General features: G+C 37.2%; 1 protein-coding gene across 17 annotated transcripts in view; it reads right to left on the bottom strand.

Moving 5' to 3' along the window:
* Window positions 1-7: 7 nt before the first annotated feature.
* The window catches only part of PDE4D (phosphodiesterase 4D), a 1,386,129-nt gene continuing 1,369,237 nt past the window's right edge, over window positions 8-16,899 (bottom strand). For all 17 annotated transcript variants that reach the window (XM_087861883.1, XM_087861884.1, XM_045795040.2 and 14 more), the window contains 8 exons: window positions 16,690-16,862; window positions 15,989-16,087; window positions 14,964-15,128; window positions 13,861-13,960; window positions 7,319-7,473; window positions 6,330-6,452; window positions 5,647-5,829; window positions 8-4,921 (listed from right to left, as the gene is read on the bottom strand). In XM_087861883.1, the coding sequence (XP_087718009.1) occupies window positions 4,505-4,921; window positions 5,647-5,829; window positions 6,330-6,452; window positions 7,319-7,473; window positions 13,861-13,960; window positions 14,964-15,128; window positions 15,989-16,087; window positions 16,690-16,862 (1,415 nt within the window). In that variant the 3' untranslated portion in view covers window positions 8-4,504. The remainder of the gene's footprint in view (window positions 4,922-5,646; window positions 5,830-6,329; window positions 6,453-7,318; window positions 7,474-13,860; window positions 13,961-14,963; window positions 15,129-15,988; window positions 16,088-16,689; window positions 16,863-16,899) is intronic.

Here is a 16,899-nt window from a genome sequence, read left to right as displayed (position 1 = left end):
TCATAAATAGGCAGAATCAACCCATGCTTTTATTTTCATTGCATATAAAAATTTCATATGAAGGTATTGATGTACAGTACTATCCCCATGGGCTGTAAGAGAGGCTAAGAAACCACTAAAAGAATCATCATTATTTGTAATGCTCACACACAATTTACCACTCTGAAAACATATCCTAAGAAATAAAATTAAAAACAACCAAAATCAGTAAGGATGTTTTTCATAATTATAGTGTCCCCTTTGTACTGTTTAAAACAAAAGTAATCAAATTCCTTTGGGCCAGGGCTGCTAAAATCTACAGTTTGTGTCAAAAAAATTAAATAAAATAACAGGAGGCTCATTTTTCCTAGAAAAAGGATCTCTTGATAAGTCAAGTGCTCCAAGGGCTGGGCAAGAGCAGGAGGCAGTTTTCATACCACCCAGTGGGAATTTTTCATAACTTTTGGGAATAGGCCATTATGCCAAGGTTAATTTTTAAAATTCGAAACCCATAGTCGTTTTGCAGAAACAAATTCTAGAGAATGGTGAATCATTTTTGTGTGAATTGGCATCATATAAAAACTGTGTTTTATCTATGGATTTACATACATTATGGAAATCTAGTTGATCTTAGGTGAAAAATCCCAGGGTTAAAAAAATGACCTTTTCCTATTACATATTCTCGTAACTTGACAGGAAGCTGATGAATAAATGGCCAACACATGTGACCTGAGGCTCTAGTTTCAAATCAAGTTTGTTTGTCTATGTGCTTAAGAAGCCAAAAAGACTGTTAACATTGGAAAAGAATATATTTTCCCAATTAGTGTTTGAAAGTAAAAACAGAAACAAAAAAACCAACAATCAGATGTAACTAACTGAAGTAGCTTCTGATCAACAGATGGGTAAAAGAATCATTACACATGCAGTGCTGTTTCATGGCAAGAAGTACTTAAAAGCTTGTATCTCAGAAGGGTCTCAGCATCTTCCAGCTGTTGTCAGAAATCCAATTGGTTCAAAGCTTGGATGTAAAATGCCCAGCCCTAGCCCCCCACCCCCATTACCTTACTTTCAAATGCAGCAAAACAGAAGAAAAGATTGGTTAAAGTTAAGGCACAGCCCTGGGACCAAAGACCTGCAGCTATGTTTTTTAAATTTATATATCTTTATGTATTTTATAGTTTTCTTGAATCTTCCATAAACAAGCTCTAAGGTGACAAGACTATATTACAGGAGAAAAGAAAATGTACAAGGAGTATGTTTACACACCATTCATTCTCTCACCAAGAGTTTCCAAATATATCAACACCATCCCATCATGGGATGATGTTTTAATAAGAACCGATAATTTACAGTTAACATTACAGTATGTACATTACAATAAATACATGGTTGTAAACAGACAAACAAGACTGTATTACAGGTAAGGTCATTTGGTGAGAAAAAAATGCATGGCACAAAAAATAAATAATGCATTCAAAAATTATCATAAAGCTTTCTGTAAAATCCATTTCATTCAAGTTTTTTTTTCCTTGTCTGCAATTTGTTCTATCTACATTATTTTCTTGTGAATTTTAAGTGATGTAAAAGAAAATAAAACAGCATTACTGTGTTTAGTAACTTGCAAGCTGAAATGTACTGGTTGTATGCAAACTTGGACATTTTTTCCCCATACAGTACCCAGATATTGCATTTTCTCATGGCATTTTAGGAAATATAAAGCCACTTGTATAAGGGTGTTCTTTTTAAAGCAGTGTATAATTCTGAAGCACACTTTGGCGAGAGAGAAGGAAAGAGAAAGAAGGGAGAGGATAAGCAGATTGTACAGTGCATTAGTCCCTGTCTCTTGGAATATTATGTATGCCTTTTCTACAATTTGATTGTCCATCGGTGAGTATCTTCACAACATGTGACCATTATAAACCAACAAACTGAAAAAAACAAACAAACCCTCTGTTTTTCAATGCAGTTACAAATCCTTTCAGGTCTGGATTTGTTTGTGATATATTGCTACTTTAATTTTTTTCCCTATTATTATTAAGATTTTAGGCACTCTGTGGGGGAAATACCAAGCATTAGTGAGAGGAGAGAATGACCATATTTTGGATAAAGGAATAAGCGCTAGATTGTTTGCCTTTTCTTCTAGACCTCCATCAAGGACAACTAAAATTAAACAAGTTTCCAAATGTTCTTATGAAACCACCTGGCTAAACACAGGACTTTATTAGAGAGATTACTGATTTTTTTTCAGGGAGAGGAGCGTGGAAATCTGATAATTAACTAGTTGATTCCTGTTCTGCTCTAAGAACAGATCCGAGCTACATAACTTTTCTATCAAAGGTTCCCCTGTGGATCTCAGGGTACTAAATGAGGGATGATCTTCAGCTTTGGGTCATTTCCCTGGCTGATGACTTAGTTATTAGTCCCCAGTAGGCTCCTTGAGAAATCCCAAATATAAATGTTTTTCAGGGTTACAACTTTTCTTGACCGTTTATTTCCCATTTGGTCAGATAACCTTTTTGTTCTCTATTTCAATTCTTGGATACCATTGTGAAAAATGATTATTTGGGCTCCAAATTCTTCATAGAGAAGGCAAATACTTTATGAAGAGCTGAAATGGGAAGAAAGTCCAAACTAAGTAAGTACCCCATGATAGCACTTGAAGGGAAATACTGGGAAGTAATCTCAAAAATTGTAATACATTTCTTGGTGCTAAACGCAGCCAAGAACCATCACTGTTACTTAGGGAGAATCTTCTTACCCAACCTAGTATTTTAGGGTGGTATTATATTGCCAACCTCGGGTGCCATTGGTGTCATCACCTTCTTTCCCTCAGTGAATTTAAAGCTTTCCTCTACAAGACATACTTATGGACCGATGATAACTGAGAAAGCATTTCTACATTATGTGGCTGTCCATTAAGGAAGAGTAGTTGCTGCACTTAAAATCTCTTCTTAAGAATATTCCTCATATAGTTCTTAATCCCATGGTGAAATCAAGGAAACAAAAGAGCATTAGTTGTAGTGGTGTTCATTAATATATTCTGCTAATATTGCTAAAAATATCTAGCTAGCTGTTAACTTTTCTCTATGAATCAAGAGTAAAAGTTAGTCATTATATATGGCCTTGTGGTCAAAATGAATGGTGACTCTAGCCTGACTACCTGCTTCTCTTCATCAATCAGAATGGTGGTGATACATTTGATAAGACCCCATCTAGTGAACATGGACAGAGGTTCAAACACACACTAAAGAATAAAGCAGCACAAGGGGAAAAAGTTTTTCTTACTACAACTGACTATGAAAACAATAAAAATGACCATAAAATGTGTGGGTTATTACAAAGACATGCACTTGTGAAATGAGTCTATTGACACAGCAAAAAGTTATCAGAAGACACTAAGTAGGAAAATATCTAAAAAAGACTGACCATTTTAGCTACTGGGTATTTATATATTTCTTACTTGCTTCAGACAACACCAACTGATGATTGTTTATGAAGCTTAGGACACATTAGACAGAATGCACATCAAAGTATTACAGAACAAATATTCACTTTGTACACCGTGAAAAAAATGTCAGTGAGAGCAACTCTGCTTATCTGAAAAGACTGAAAAATGAAAGCAAAGTAAATGAAGACCTACAAAAAGGGTTTCCTGCAACATAAAGTTGGGTTTTGTTTTAAAATATGGAAGTCATTGGTATATAAAACAATGAATCACTACAAATTAGTTAATTGCTATGAACTCTAAGGTGCAAGTAAAATTCGTAAATTAGATTTATCCAGTGTAGCACAGATTTGTACTGAAAACTTGCAAGTTACTCCTTAGAAAAAAATAACCAGTGGCAGATGAAGTTTTGAACATAGTTTTTTAAATATAATACCTCAATACATTTAATAATAAAAGTAAGCTCTACAAAAAATCTGTTTTACATATCATACAAAATGTAGAGGTCAGTGCAGCTCACTGAACCGCACTGTTCAGTCATGTATCAGGAAGACTTGAAATTAGAAAATTATGCAATTTCTGTGGCTCATCTTCCTCCTGGTAACAGATTCGTGCTGTGTCCTGTTCCTGACACATTTGTTGCTTCATTCATGAGTTCACTCTGTGTAATGCCTTCTTTCTGCTGAAAATATTGCAAACAAATAAAAAGTAAAGAAACCCCAAAGCCTATCAACTTTTGGGCTGCCCGATGAGCCACACTCCCTTGAAAACATTTTGGAGTTGATTTTCTCTGCTCTGTCAGCTCTTACCAAGCTGAAATCTTGTTAAAATGCTGTCCGTGACGATGTCCTCCTTGCTCTGATGACATGGAGGTGAAAAAACTGGTTACAATATTCCTGAGCGCCAGACTGAGTAGTCAAGGTCAGTTTTGTTCAAACAAACATCCTGGCAGATGACAGTGAGGTGTGACCATGGTTGTGGCATGTGACATGCACTTTGGAAACAATTTTTCTACTTAAATTAAAAAAAAAAAAAAAAGAAAGAAAAGAAAAAAGAAAAGGCGTGACGTTCTTTGCACTGTTACGTGTCAGGAGAATGATCTTCTACTACACAGGCTTCGGGCTGGCTCTCTTCCTCCTCCCCTACTGTCTCCTCTTCCACCTGCTCATCAAGGGGAATTTCAGTAGACTCTGAGTCTTGGGTACAGAGAGTCTTGGAGTCACTGCAGCTAGTATCTTCTTCCACCTGACTTCCACTGTCCTTTTCGGTGTCAGACTCGCCGTCTTCTTCCAACGTTAGTTCAAACTGGAACTTCTCAGTTTGACCCTGCCGGCCTTCCTCCTGGTCATCAGGCGCTGGGGAGGGGCTCTGAGGAATTGTGCTCTGGTACCATTCACGATTGTCCTCCAAAGTGTCCAGAATGTCCTGGGCGTCAGGATGCACAAGGTCCGCCCATGTCTCCCAGAGAGGATGAACGATATAGTCTATGAAGCCCACCTAGTTAAAAAAAAAAAAATTCTGATTTGAATATAAGACTCGGGACTAAGAAACAATGGAAAAGGTGAACTAGATCCTACAATATACCTAATTATGTATCTAATTCTAGCAATTTATATACATTTATAAAATTTACATTAAAATATAAAAAATGTAACATGCCCACAAACATAACACTGAACAGAAGACTTCCAGCCTGAGTGTGGTATAATAGTCACTATTTTAGGCAACAGAACATATAATAGTGTTGTTACCAGCTGGTGAAAATTGGCAAGAACTCTTAGTTCAAGAGTATATTTATGATGTAAAAAATGTCTATTTGTTTACATAGTAGGGCCTGGGCATTAGAACTGGCCTTTATTTAAGAATGGCCCGGTTATAGGTGAATCTAGATAACTGAAAGCAGACCAGGTACTCTATATGTTTCATATAACCAAATTCGCTTAGAAGTTCAGATAGCCCAAATTCTCTCCATACGTATATACTATATGAATACAGTCATAATGGATGAATACAATGTCATGGGAAATGAATATATGACCATATGAATAAAAATCATAAGAATGAGAGTTTTTTGGCTCATAAACACTAAAGTGAAATTGAGCCTGTCAAGAACAAAGTAATTTTAAAGACCCAATGAAATACTGTATGATGTGTGTACAAAGCAATTAAATGTTTAGGTTGGAGTTTTGTTCTCTCTGCAAACTTTATGCTTAATGCATCACCTGTGACTTTTCCACAGATGCATTGTGCTTGTCACACATAGGACTGATCTCCATGCCCCGCTCCCTCTCTCTGTCTCCTTGGCGGAAGAACTCCTCCATGATGCGGTCGGTCCACTGGCGGTACAGCTGGAGAGGCTTTGTGGGGTTGCTCAGGTCTGCACAGTGCACCATATTCTGAAGGACCTATTAAAAGAGACAAATGCTTTATTCAGCCCTTGCTTCTTCTTGCTCTGTTTTTTTTTTTTTTTTTTTTTTTTAGCTAGAAATCCACAGTGGATGAATTTGACACTTAAAAATACATGTAGTGTAAGATTCCTTGCAAACAGCTCAACTATGATGTGTCTGTGTATGGTTCACACTTGTATTAACAGCCCCCAATAATGCCCCTTCCACCGTACCGAAATGTCATGAGAAACTGTTTATGTGTGCATGGCTGATTAAATTCAGAGCTGCTTAAGTGGTTGGTTTTTGGAGACATTAGGTTTTTTTTTTTTTTAACACAAATGCAAATGAAAAAACAAATAGAATTTTATCTGGTTAATTCTCAAGATAAAGAATTCGGTTAAAAAATTCTGCTTAAAATTACTAAAATCATAAGCTGGAAGAAAGGAAACAGAAGTCTTATCAAAGTTAGACACAGACACGTATGCACACAAACAGAATAAATTCAAATGATGCTTTACCTGAATCCTATCAGAATAATTATCAAGAAGAAGAACTCCAGAACTTGTCACTTTCTTAGTTTCAACCATAGTTTTCAAATCAGCCAGTAGATTCATGTGTTTTGACATGTCTGTTGCAAGTACCTTAAAAGAGTATTTTAGTAAGTAACAAAGTCCAGAGGAAAAGTCAGGATTTGCACATGAAAATAGTAATGCAGAACGTGAAAGAAAAAATGGAAAAACACTATCGCACCTAACAGCAGTGAGTGGGAATTCTGTACTGCTCCTCTGGGCAGCCTCTTCTGCTTTGCTGTAGGTTTTCTGGAAGCCCAGATAAACATGTGCAGTACACACAAAGTTAGCACCCAGCAACCACTTTCATGGTGAATAAAAGGGGATGAGATCCCCATGGATAAGAAATCAGCACATGCTCTGAAGTTTTTTTTCCATTGGACTAGAAAGTGGTACCTGGACTATGACCAAGTAATTCAACGTTGCTCACAGAATACTTCAGAAACTGGTTAATTTTCTCCTGCTCCAAGACAGATAATTCCTACCTTTGTAGGTACAAAGTGTAACACAGTAAGTTTCTGATAACCAGAGGCTTTCCTGTGTCTTGTAATCACTGTGAATAATACTATGCACCATGGATGTCCATAAACAGCACCGTCTACTGACATAAGTTTATTTTCCATTTCACAAATGGAAAAAATCCATTTGAACTAACTGCTTTTGTTAGTCATTTTCCCTGCCTGCCACCAGACTGGAGAAGTTGAGAAAATAAAACTAGAATGATGAGGGCAAGCTGTCATTATTCCGAACTCCAAACTGCCAGGAGAAAACCTATTGGAGACCATCAATGCCAGCAGCACAGGTGGCTTCTTGAACGTAAGGGACAGGATGAAGTTTTGAAACGCATGGTTCTATTTACCTGATACTCATCTCATTCTTACTCTTTTAAAAAACCACTTGCATTACAACTCTCTTTTTTGCTTTTATCGGCTACTTACGATGTCAATGACCATTTTCCTTAATGATTGTCTTTGCTTTTTGGTCAAATTCTGGAAAATATCACAGTTTTCTTCCTGAAGCAACTTAAAGCCCACGGCCAAATGATGGTTCTCCAAGACAGAAGAATCATTGTACATCAAGGCAAGTTCGGAGTCTTGAAAGAAAGAAAGGAGATAGAAGATAAGCAAAGCCATTTTTTTCTGAGTTTATCTTATTCTTATTCTTACCTTATTCTTCATATTCTGAGATAAGAAGCAATTTCTCCTCAACATCTTTGTTAGCCTTACCATTACATGACAAAACTCAGGAGAGAATACACTAGTTAATGTAACAGTGGAAAAGAGCACTGGAATGTTGGGAGTGAATTTTAATGCTACTGACATGTGACAAGTCATTTCATTCTATGGTCGTCAGCTGCCTATTTTCTAAAGTGGTAGAAGAGTTGGGCCGAAAGTTCTTGAACTCCCCTCCAGATCTACCACAGGGAGCTTCATGAGCAGCAGAACATAACTTCATTTTTAACAGTTTTAACAGGTCAACAGCATAAGGTGTCATGTTCCTGCTAACGTGGACCACCTTCCCAACATTTCATAGAATGAAAGGATCATGTGATTTAGGATTATACTCAAGAAGAGTCTGGAACAAATGAACAATTTTAGATTTGCTCATGCTGCTCTTACTCATTTTTTTCCATAGCATAGCTTTGTCAGTCGAAGTTTTACTCATTTTTTCCATGTTCTTTTCCGAGTAACATGGCAGTCACTATATACAGATATATTGCCCTTCCCACCTGCATGCTCATGACTCACAGAGACAGTTGTTCAGCTGCCTACCTAACTCCATAGTGAAGATTTTGCTGTTCCCTTACGACTGCCCTGGACCTGAGTGTTTTAGGCAGTAAGATCCTGCTTCTTTACTGGTTCCTGTAAAGAGCAGATCCAACTCCATAAGGTAGTCATTAAAAAAAAAAAAAAAAAAAATGGCGCTTTATTCTGTTTCCACTTAGGTCACTGTAAAGACCAAAAGCACATGTATTTGATCTTTTTTCTGACTAATACATGGGAAATATACATTCATTTCTAAGAAAGAAATATCCAATGTTACTCAATGACTATTTTAAAGGAACCAGGAAGGAGAAGAGAAATTCAAGACATATTTCTATTGTGAAATCCTATGAATTTACCAGTACTACAGAAATTGGAATTTTGACATCTAAATTTTTGCTCTCAAACTATAGGAACAGAGATGCGTACAGTACCAAGGAGTAGGTGTGTACAGTCTCTTTTGGGGGGATAAAAACATTCATTCATTCATTCATTCATTCATTCAGATAGTATCTGGTCAAGTCTGACTCTTAAATAGTCTCTGTAAGCTTCTAACTGAACATGTATCTATAGACGTTAAACAGAAATAAAAAAATTAACACTATATAGGATCTTAGTACCTGGTATTATTGTTCTATAGCAGAATCCTATTAAATAGATAAATATTGGAAGGGAGGCAAATGTTTTCTGACTGGACAAATAATGCCCAAGTCAACTTTTAGGGTTCTTGTAAGGGAATAAATATGCATATAGATAAGGGGCATTAATGCACAGACTTATTCAGGCTTGCAAAAACCCGGACTGGTTTATACACCTCAAGAAGAAAGAAGAAAGAAACTAAGGCTGTGGAGCCTGCGGAGGAACAAGGTGAGGCGTTGTTACTTTACGGAAGAGGGTGATCTGTGATACGGATGCTGTAACAGTCAGTCTCCCTTCTAATCGATGTAAAGATGGCCAGGCACACACAGTGCGCTCCAAGAGTCCTGAGCAAGCCCGCCATGGAAAGCTGTTGGTTCCTGATGTTTACTAAGAATCCAGACTGGCCAGAAAGGTGATGAAGAGACTGCTTATGAGTGGGTCTCCCCTGCCTCTCCAGTTTTGGGGCTGTTAACAAGAAGGTGGTGAAGACCACCAATTTTTAAATGAACACGTGGTAGCATTTAAGGAACTAAATCTCAGGGTAGTCATTTAACTTTCTACTCTTCTTTAGGGCTGAAGGCATGTGCACACATCTAAAGGAGGTGAGATTCTGCACCTCCTGAGAAGTTTTTCTCCAAAGACGCTGTTGTAGCACTTCTACATAGAGTCCTTGAAGGTTCAGGAATCACCAGAAAGTTGCCTTAACACTTTGGTCTAAGGTACAGGAAGGTGGGGGGTGAGAAAATAGTTTATAGAACATTTCTGTTGAAACCTGTTTGTCGTCAAGGCCCAGTATAAGTCAACTCCTGCATGAAGCCCTTCCTGATCACCATAGGCAGAACTGCTCACTTTCTGCTGTCAAGTCCTTCATACTTTGTACTACTGATTCAGCCCTGATCACATTCCACCTGACTTGTCATTATCTCTGTTCGAGTCTTAACAATCTCCTCCAAAGACCTCCCAACCCATTTAGAGACTTAAGAACCTATATAAAATGAAAAGTCATTCATGAAATGTGCATGGTTGTCTGGTTTCTCCTGGCATTTCTGAAAAAATATTTCTCCTTGAAATGGGAAAGGGAAGTGGTAGTTTTAAGATCTAGTTGCCAAGGACAAAGGATTAAAACTGGCTCACTCCTTCAATTCATTAATGTTCTATGCCTGTAACCTGTCTCATTTTTCTCCACCTGACCGGTCCCATCTGATATTCATGTGTTACAGTCTATTCTCTTCCAGTGGAATGCAAGCTCTTCAGAGCCAGGCCATTATCTCGTTCACCCATATATTCCTAATGCCTACAACGCTGTTTGGCACAGAGTAGGCTCTCAGTATTTTTTTTTGTTGTTGAATAAAATATCAATCTCTGTAGTATTTCTATATAATCATATTTGATAAAAATGAATTTATCCTTATTTTGAAAGTGTTAGATTTATGCACAAAAATAACATTCTATATAGAATCTACAGATACAACTATGGAAAGCTTATTTTAAAATAAGACTAGAGAAATAAAACAGTGTGTACACTGGTAGCTAAATCCAGCTCCACTTTAGTAGAGTGAAATGTCTCTGCTCTTGGAAATCAAAGCCATATGCTTTGAACACATGACCAATGTGAGTAAATCTTTTTCTCTAAAATTTAGGCATCTTTCCTGTAAACAAAAATTACTTGTTTTCCAAGTAAAATTTAATACTATATATATTCTGTACTTTTGACAGTGCTTTATTGTTCCAGAAAACAATGCTGTGAAGTCAAATGCTTTTGTTATGATAAATACAGCATGTTCTATTCAAAACTTTATGATGCTATTTACATTTTATGGGTTTATTTACATGTACTGTCCTTGAAAAAGACTTATGCAGCTTACTCTGGAATTTCAACTTCTTAAAATCCTACTCAGAGTCCCCCATTACCCCAATCACTTATAAAACTGAACCAACTCTGCCTGCAGAAATGATGTCTCTGTTTTCAAAACCGCTGGCACGTTTACCATGAGTGTACATATCATTTAGTATCAAATCATTTGGCACCTACAAGTGGAACGAATGATGGGAACTATTGTCACAACTAAGAAACGGAGGAGTACCTGGAGTGGGAAGCAGCCTGGTGAGCTCCAGAACCCTTCTACAGGGGTGTGTGGGGGGGGGATCGTGCAACCTCACTGCACCTCTGTAGCCTCCTTAAAATAGGACAAATGACCTCCCAACTATGGGTTTGTAAATGTGATGATTAGAAGTCTGTAGACTTTTCTATTATAAGAAACAGATTCAACCCTTGGCTTTGGACAAGTTGGCAGCACCAGCTCCAAGGTTAAGAGCTGAGAGGGTGTAGTCTGAACCACTGAGGCTCAATCAATCAGGAAAAAAAACAGAAAATATACACTTAATGTCTCTCTCTCTCTCTCTCTCTCTCTCTCTCTATATATATATATATAAAGGGTTTGCTGGAAACTAAAAATCATCCCATAATTTTGATAGAGTATCTCACAAAGCTATTATTACAAGTTTACAAGTTATGAGAGAGACTCCTTTATAGAACGCTGTGAAATTCAAACTTACTTGTGTTACTGGTTACTTATTAACCTCTTCTGTGTCCTGAAATAAAATGATTGCTGGCCTGACTCCTAGTCAAAAGCTAACTAAGGCAGTGGATTCTCATAATGACCCGGGGCCCTGATCCTCTCCGGGATACTTTCATGCACCAGGTGATGATGCTGGTTCATTCTCTCAGGAATAACACAGCCTCCTCACACCCCACCCTTGAGAAAACATCAGCAATCCAAAGCTGCTCTGGGAACTGTTACCCTCCCAGTGTTGCTGAGGTCTCAAAGAAAGATCATCACACCATCACTGAATAACAAAGTACTTGCAGAAGTAGGATTAGTTACCCTTCCACCTCAGGCAGTTCATCAGCAAAATACCCTTAAGCAGACACCCGTGGCCGTTGTCACTGTATTTATAATTGTCCCCTAAATTTGTTCATCATCTATCTCAGATGGTCTCACGCTTTGGAGGACATCAGACTCATCTGCAGATTGAGGTGTTGCTAGCTTAAACTTCACACTCCATGGGTACCCTAACGCCTGCAGGAGCTCTCCAGGGCCAGCCTAAGCTCATTTGACCTTAGGGGTCTACAAGAGAGAATAACAGAGCTGGTTCTCATTTTTCTTAAAAAAATTATCAGAGTACTTGGAAACTGACTTTATTATCAGTTATTCTAATTTGTTCTTTAATCTCTTCTTAATTGTAATGTTACAAAAGAGAACAAAAGTATTGTAGAGAGTAGAATGCAAAGATAACACACCAGTCTATATTTTGCATACCTTTTTTTAAAGGCCGACATTAAAATACAATTTTTATGTCTTTGAAAGGTTAGGAACATATCAAAACATACATAAGAATCAAAATAGTAAATCTGGTCAGGCTAAGGAAAAGTGCCCGCGTAGAGCACACTGTAATATATGACCTCTCTGCCCTTCTCAGAAGGACAGTCAACCCTGACCACTGATACTGTAAGCTCATATAGTTGCATCTGATGTGTATAAACATTTATGTGTTAATATTTAGTAATGTCTTGATGACTCTTGAAAGCACCCCATTTATAGGTTCTCATAGGATGGCTGGAACATGAGATGTTAGCCTCTCCAATCCTGAGTTAATAAGTTCATAAACCAAACTGTTAAAATGTACTTGAGCAACCACACTTCTCAGGAAATCCATGACTTTCCTAACCCTTGTACATGTAAAATGAGTCACAGAAGTACATTTTGTTATAGAGTAGTCCAAAGGCGATTGAGACATAAAAAATAAATGTAAATAATCTTAAAGATCCGAGTTAAATCTCTCAAAGTGAGGCTACATTTAAATTGCCTCTTTAAATCTGGCTACAGCAAAGTATAGGAAATAAAAGGGGAATGAAGAGACACCACAGAGTTCGACTTCTTTAGTCAAAAGAAGGCTGTTATCTACAATCTCATAGCAAAAAAAGGGCAGACTTTTAATAGATAAGAAATTCTCTAACAACTTTGCATTTATTTTTTTTGTATATAAATGTGAATTTATAAACATTAATCTACTGTGGTGGGAGGAAATTAAATACTACTACATTTAAATCATTTACCAATTAACTTCAACTGTCAAAAGAATAGAAATTTTGTAAAACTGAAACCTCTTTGCAAAGGCATAGCTCAAGCACTGCCTAAACATTCCCTACAGACGTTTTCTATGAAGCTGTGTGTCAGAGATGCCCCATATTAAACAGTCTCTACCACTCCTCATATGTCCAAATTTAGTGATGCCTTTTTTTTTTTTAAATAAAGATTTTATTTATTTATTTGAGAGAGAGAGAGAAAGAGCAGGCGAGCACGTGCATGAGCAGAGGTTGGGGGGTTAGGGGGTGAGGGAGAAGCAGACTCCTTGCTGAAAAGGGAGCCTGGGGCTCCATCCCAGGACCTTGAGATCAGGACCTGAGCTGAGGACAGATGCTCAGCCGACTAAGCTACCCAGGCATCCCAAGTACTGACTTCTTATTTGATGAAATGTCACGGATGAGAAAAAAAACTTGATGGTTAAAATATTTAAATAAAAGAGAAATCAAAAGAGATAGTAAGTCAAAGAGATGTTCCTATTGCCCTCAACAGAAGATATAAAAAGGAAAGAACAGAGCTAGCCATGGTGGTGTATGAGGAAAGAGTAATCATAGCCTCTGAAGAGGATGAAATGAAAACCTACATAAAGTGAGGAAGATTTAACTTCTCCTGTTTTTATTTAAAACTTTAGGGACTATATAACTATATAAATCATTCTGCAAACTTTCACTTTTGATTACCCTTGTCTACTAACATATTATTTCTAGAGAAGTACTGGAATGCATGTTTTTCAAAAAACATAAGCCTCATGGTATAGAACAATAGTTTTCAGAGCTAGGTTACATTAACACACACTATCAATAAAGTACACATTTACACACCCCAAAAGAACATTATGACTCTGGAAACACCCCAAGTTTATACACAAACTCGGTCATTCTAAGACATACAAAGGAAAAATGTTTTCTGCAAAAATAAACAAACTTCACTCACTTGTATTGATCAGAAACTGATTGGACACACCAGGGTGATCTACATCATGTATTGCACTGGCAAAAATTGCTGCAAGAATCTCCAAATCTGTAAACACAGCCTGTAAATTCAGACAAGACACATAACATCGACGCTCTGTAATAATACAATGAAAGGTATGTACAAATGCAAAATTACTTCCTAGAATTTGTTGGAAAACAGAATGAAGCTTCAAAATATTTAATAGCTTATTTTAAAAGTATTTAAAATGTTTAAGGATGTCCTGAAAACGTACATAAAATTAATGACACAAGCAATTATTTTCTTTCATTCAGACCAGGGACTCTCCATCTCAGCAGAATTGACATTTGGGGGCAGATTATTCTTTGTTGTGGGAGGCTATGCTGTGCACTGTAGTATCAGGGTCCCTGACCTGGAGCATGAGATGGCAAAAGCATCTATCTCCAACTTGTGACAGCCATGTCTCCACATATTGTCAAATGTGCCTGGGGGTCAGGGCAGGAGGAATAGGGAGGAAGAACCCCAGTAGAGAACCACTCGCTCAGATGATGAGGTACTAACACGATTTTATGATGAAAACAATCTGAACTATAAAATATATTGGCAAAAGAGAATCTTTCCCCCAAATGATTAAGGAAATCAAATTGTCTTAATAAACATTTAATGGAACAACTTCTTAAAATCTGGTAGAATTAAAGATGTGTTTCTTTCTGAAAAATTCTATGAAAAATATCAAAGCTTTGTCTCTATTTTATAAATAACATCATCCTTTGAACTATAAATGTAAAAGGCATCAGGCTAAATTCCAAAAAAACTAACTGAAACTGAATAAGCCAGACGTACTTTATGGAATGTCCACTAGGTCATTTCAAAGAAGCAGTATCATGAACAGATGAATCCCTAAGTCTTTGATCAACTTTCACAGGCAAAATTCATCAAAGACTGAACTGTCTATTAATCACAACAACATTTTTTCCCTATAACTCAACATACTTCCAATGAAGCCATTAATTTTCTGCCCTGCACACCCTTCAGTATAAAAGTTTAAGAGACGTTTGTGAGTAGCAGGTTAGTGGTCTCAGAGTTTTAGAAACCAGATTTACCTCCAAAGCAGGTGTAGATAACAGCACATGTGTCGACTGGACCACATCTGCAGCGTGAATATTGTTGTGGTAGGCCACGTCAGCATGGTAATGGTCTTCCAGGGTCATAAGGTATGTAATTAAAGTGTCTACTGGAATTTTAAATGTTTTTAATAAATCCCGTTCCTGTAGGAAAGGAAATCCTCTTAACATTTTGTTTTCATATAAAAACATTTTCCATGGAGTGTGTTAACAGAAAAATCACACCAGTGTCACCTATGGATAACCCAGAATAGAAATAGCATCTCGTAGTGTCTAGGGAGGGAAATGGAACCCTCTGAGAATATCCAGAGACTTTGGGGACAAAGCCAGGGTAGCGTTGTCCTTCTGGGGCCGAACGTTGCTTTCCTCAAGAGGTATGGCGTCAGGAATGAGCTGCCAACTGTCAAAGTGTCTGTGTCGGATCATCACGAAGGCAGCTTCAGTCCAGTACCACCGACTTTAGCTAATGGGTCACACCACCTGAAACTCAACATGTTCTCTAGGGTGGAACATGCCATGCCAGTTCCAGGGTGTCTGCAGCCTCAACTCCTCATTTATATCCTAATCCTGTGTTGGGGCAAAAGCTCAACAAGAATGGGAAACTGATACGGAGAAGAGAGCAGTACAAGAAACAGCAACTGAAGAAATTATCTTCTAAGGTTGATCAGAAAGGAACTTATTCATTTCTAAGTTAGTACTCCACTCTCTATGCAAATCAGGGTCATGGACATGATTTTTAAACTCTTGTTTTAATGAATTGCTTCAATATTCCCACATGACTACTTCTTGGAATGGAAAAAAAAAATAACAAAATTGGTTTAGTTGTGATTGACCCACACTCCATACTTTATCATTTGTCCCTTGGTAAAGGGGCAAATAAGAAAAAAAGTATCAAAATAAGCAAAAGAGGGTGAATAGTAAAGAAGATAAAACACAAGCACATTTCACAGACTCGACATTATGTCACCCAATAAAGGAAAGGGGATAGAACTTAACCACATTACCTGAAAAATAGTATGCATGATAACAGTCAAAGGCCGGTTACCAGACAGCTCTGCTATTCTGAAAACATGAAGACCCCATTTGTTCACATCTTCTAGTTCCTGGGGTTACAGAAAGATTGAAAAAATTAGGAAGCAGAAGTAGAATATAAATCAATGAACACAGTCATTTAAACGTAACTGACTTTAATAAAAAGAGTGTTAGGTTTTACAAAAAAGATTCATTTTAGATGTAATGGATGCAGCCCCATAAGTACAGGCAAACTTTTAGGTAAACCCACTTAAATGTACTGAAAACTGAACAGTATGGCTTAACTTTATGACTCTGACGACACAACGTAGTTACGTACTTTGACTATCAATTTCAGAGCTTTTCTTCAATAGATAAAATCTATTCACAAAACCTTAACTATTCTCCTGAAACCCAAAGCACATAAAATATTTCTAACTCTTTAAGGTCAAACAATCAAAAGGAGATGTAAAAAAGCAACAAACACATACACCAAACCACCTGTCCAAATCCACATATTAATAACACCCAAATAATTTGTAAAGAGCTTTATAAAGTACTTTGCCACCTTTCAAAAAAAAAAAAAGGACCCCACAAATTAATGAACTAGTCCATCTATTTAAAAGAGAAAGAATTAAAACTCATTAAAAGGCACCCCAACATATTATGATCACGATCCTTAAAATCTTCTTACCTTGGCAAGGACATCTTCTTGTTCAGTTTTAACCCCAAATCTCGGGATGCTTGAATTCGTCAAACTGGAGCTGTGCATCAACTTCTTGACCCCACTGATCTGAGACATTGGCCTTTTCTTTTTCTCTTTTTCCTTCTGAGTTGGAGAAGGAATTTCCACTTCATGTTGCTTATCTGACGAAATTTAGAAAAGGTTCTACATTTACTGTGA

Source organism: Ursus americanus, chromosome 5 (genome assembly GCF_024610735.1).
Source record: "Ursus americanus isolate L20-20 chromosome 5, mUrsAme1.1.p, whole genome shotgun sequence".
Classification (NCBI taxonomy): Eukaryota; Metazoa; Chordata; class Mammalia; order Carnivora; family Ursidae; genus Ursus; species Ursus americanus.
Note: the sequence above shows the minus strand (reverse complement) of the source record. Positions and strands in the feature narration are given on the sequence as shown.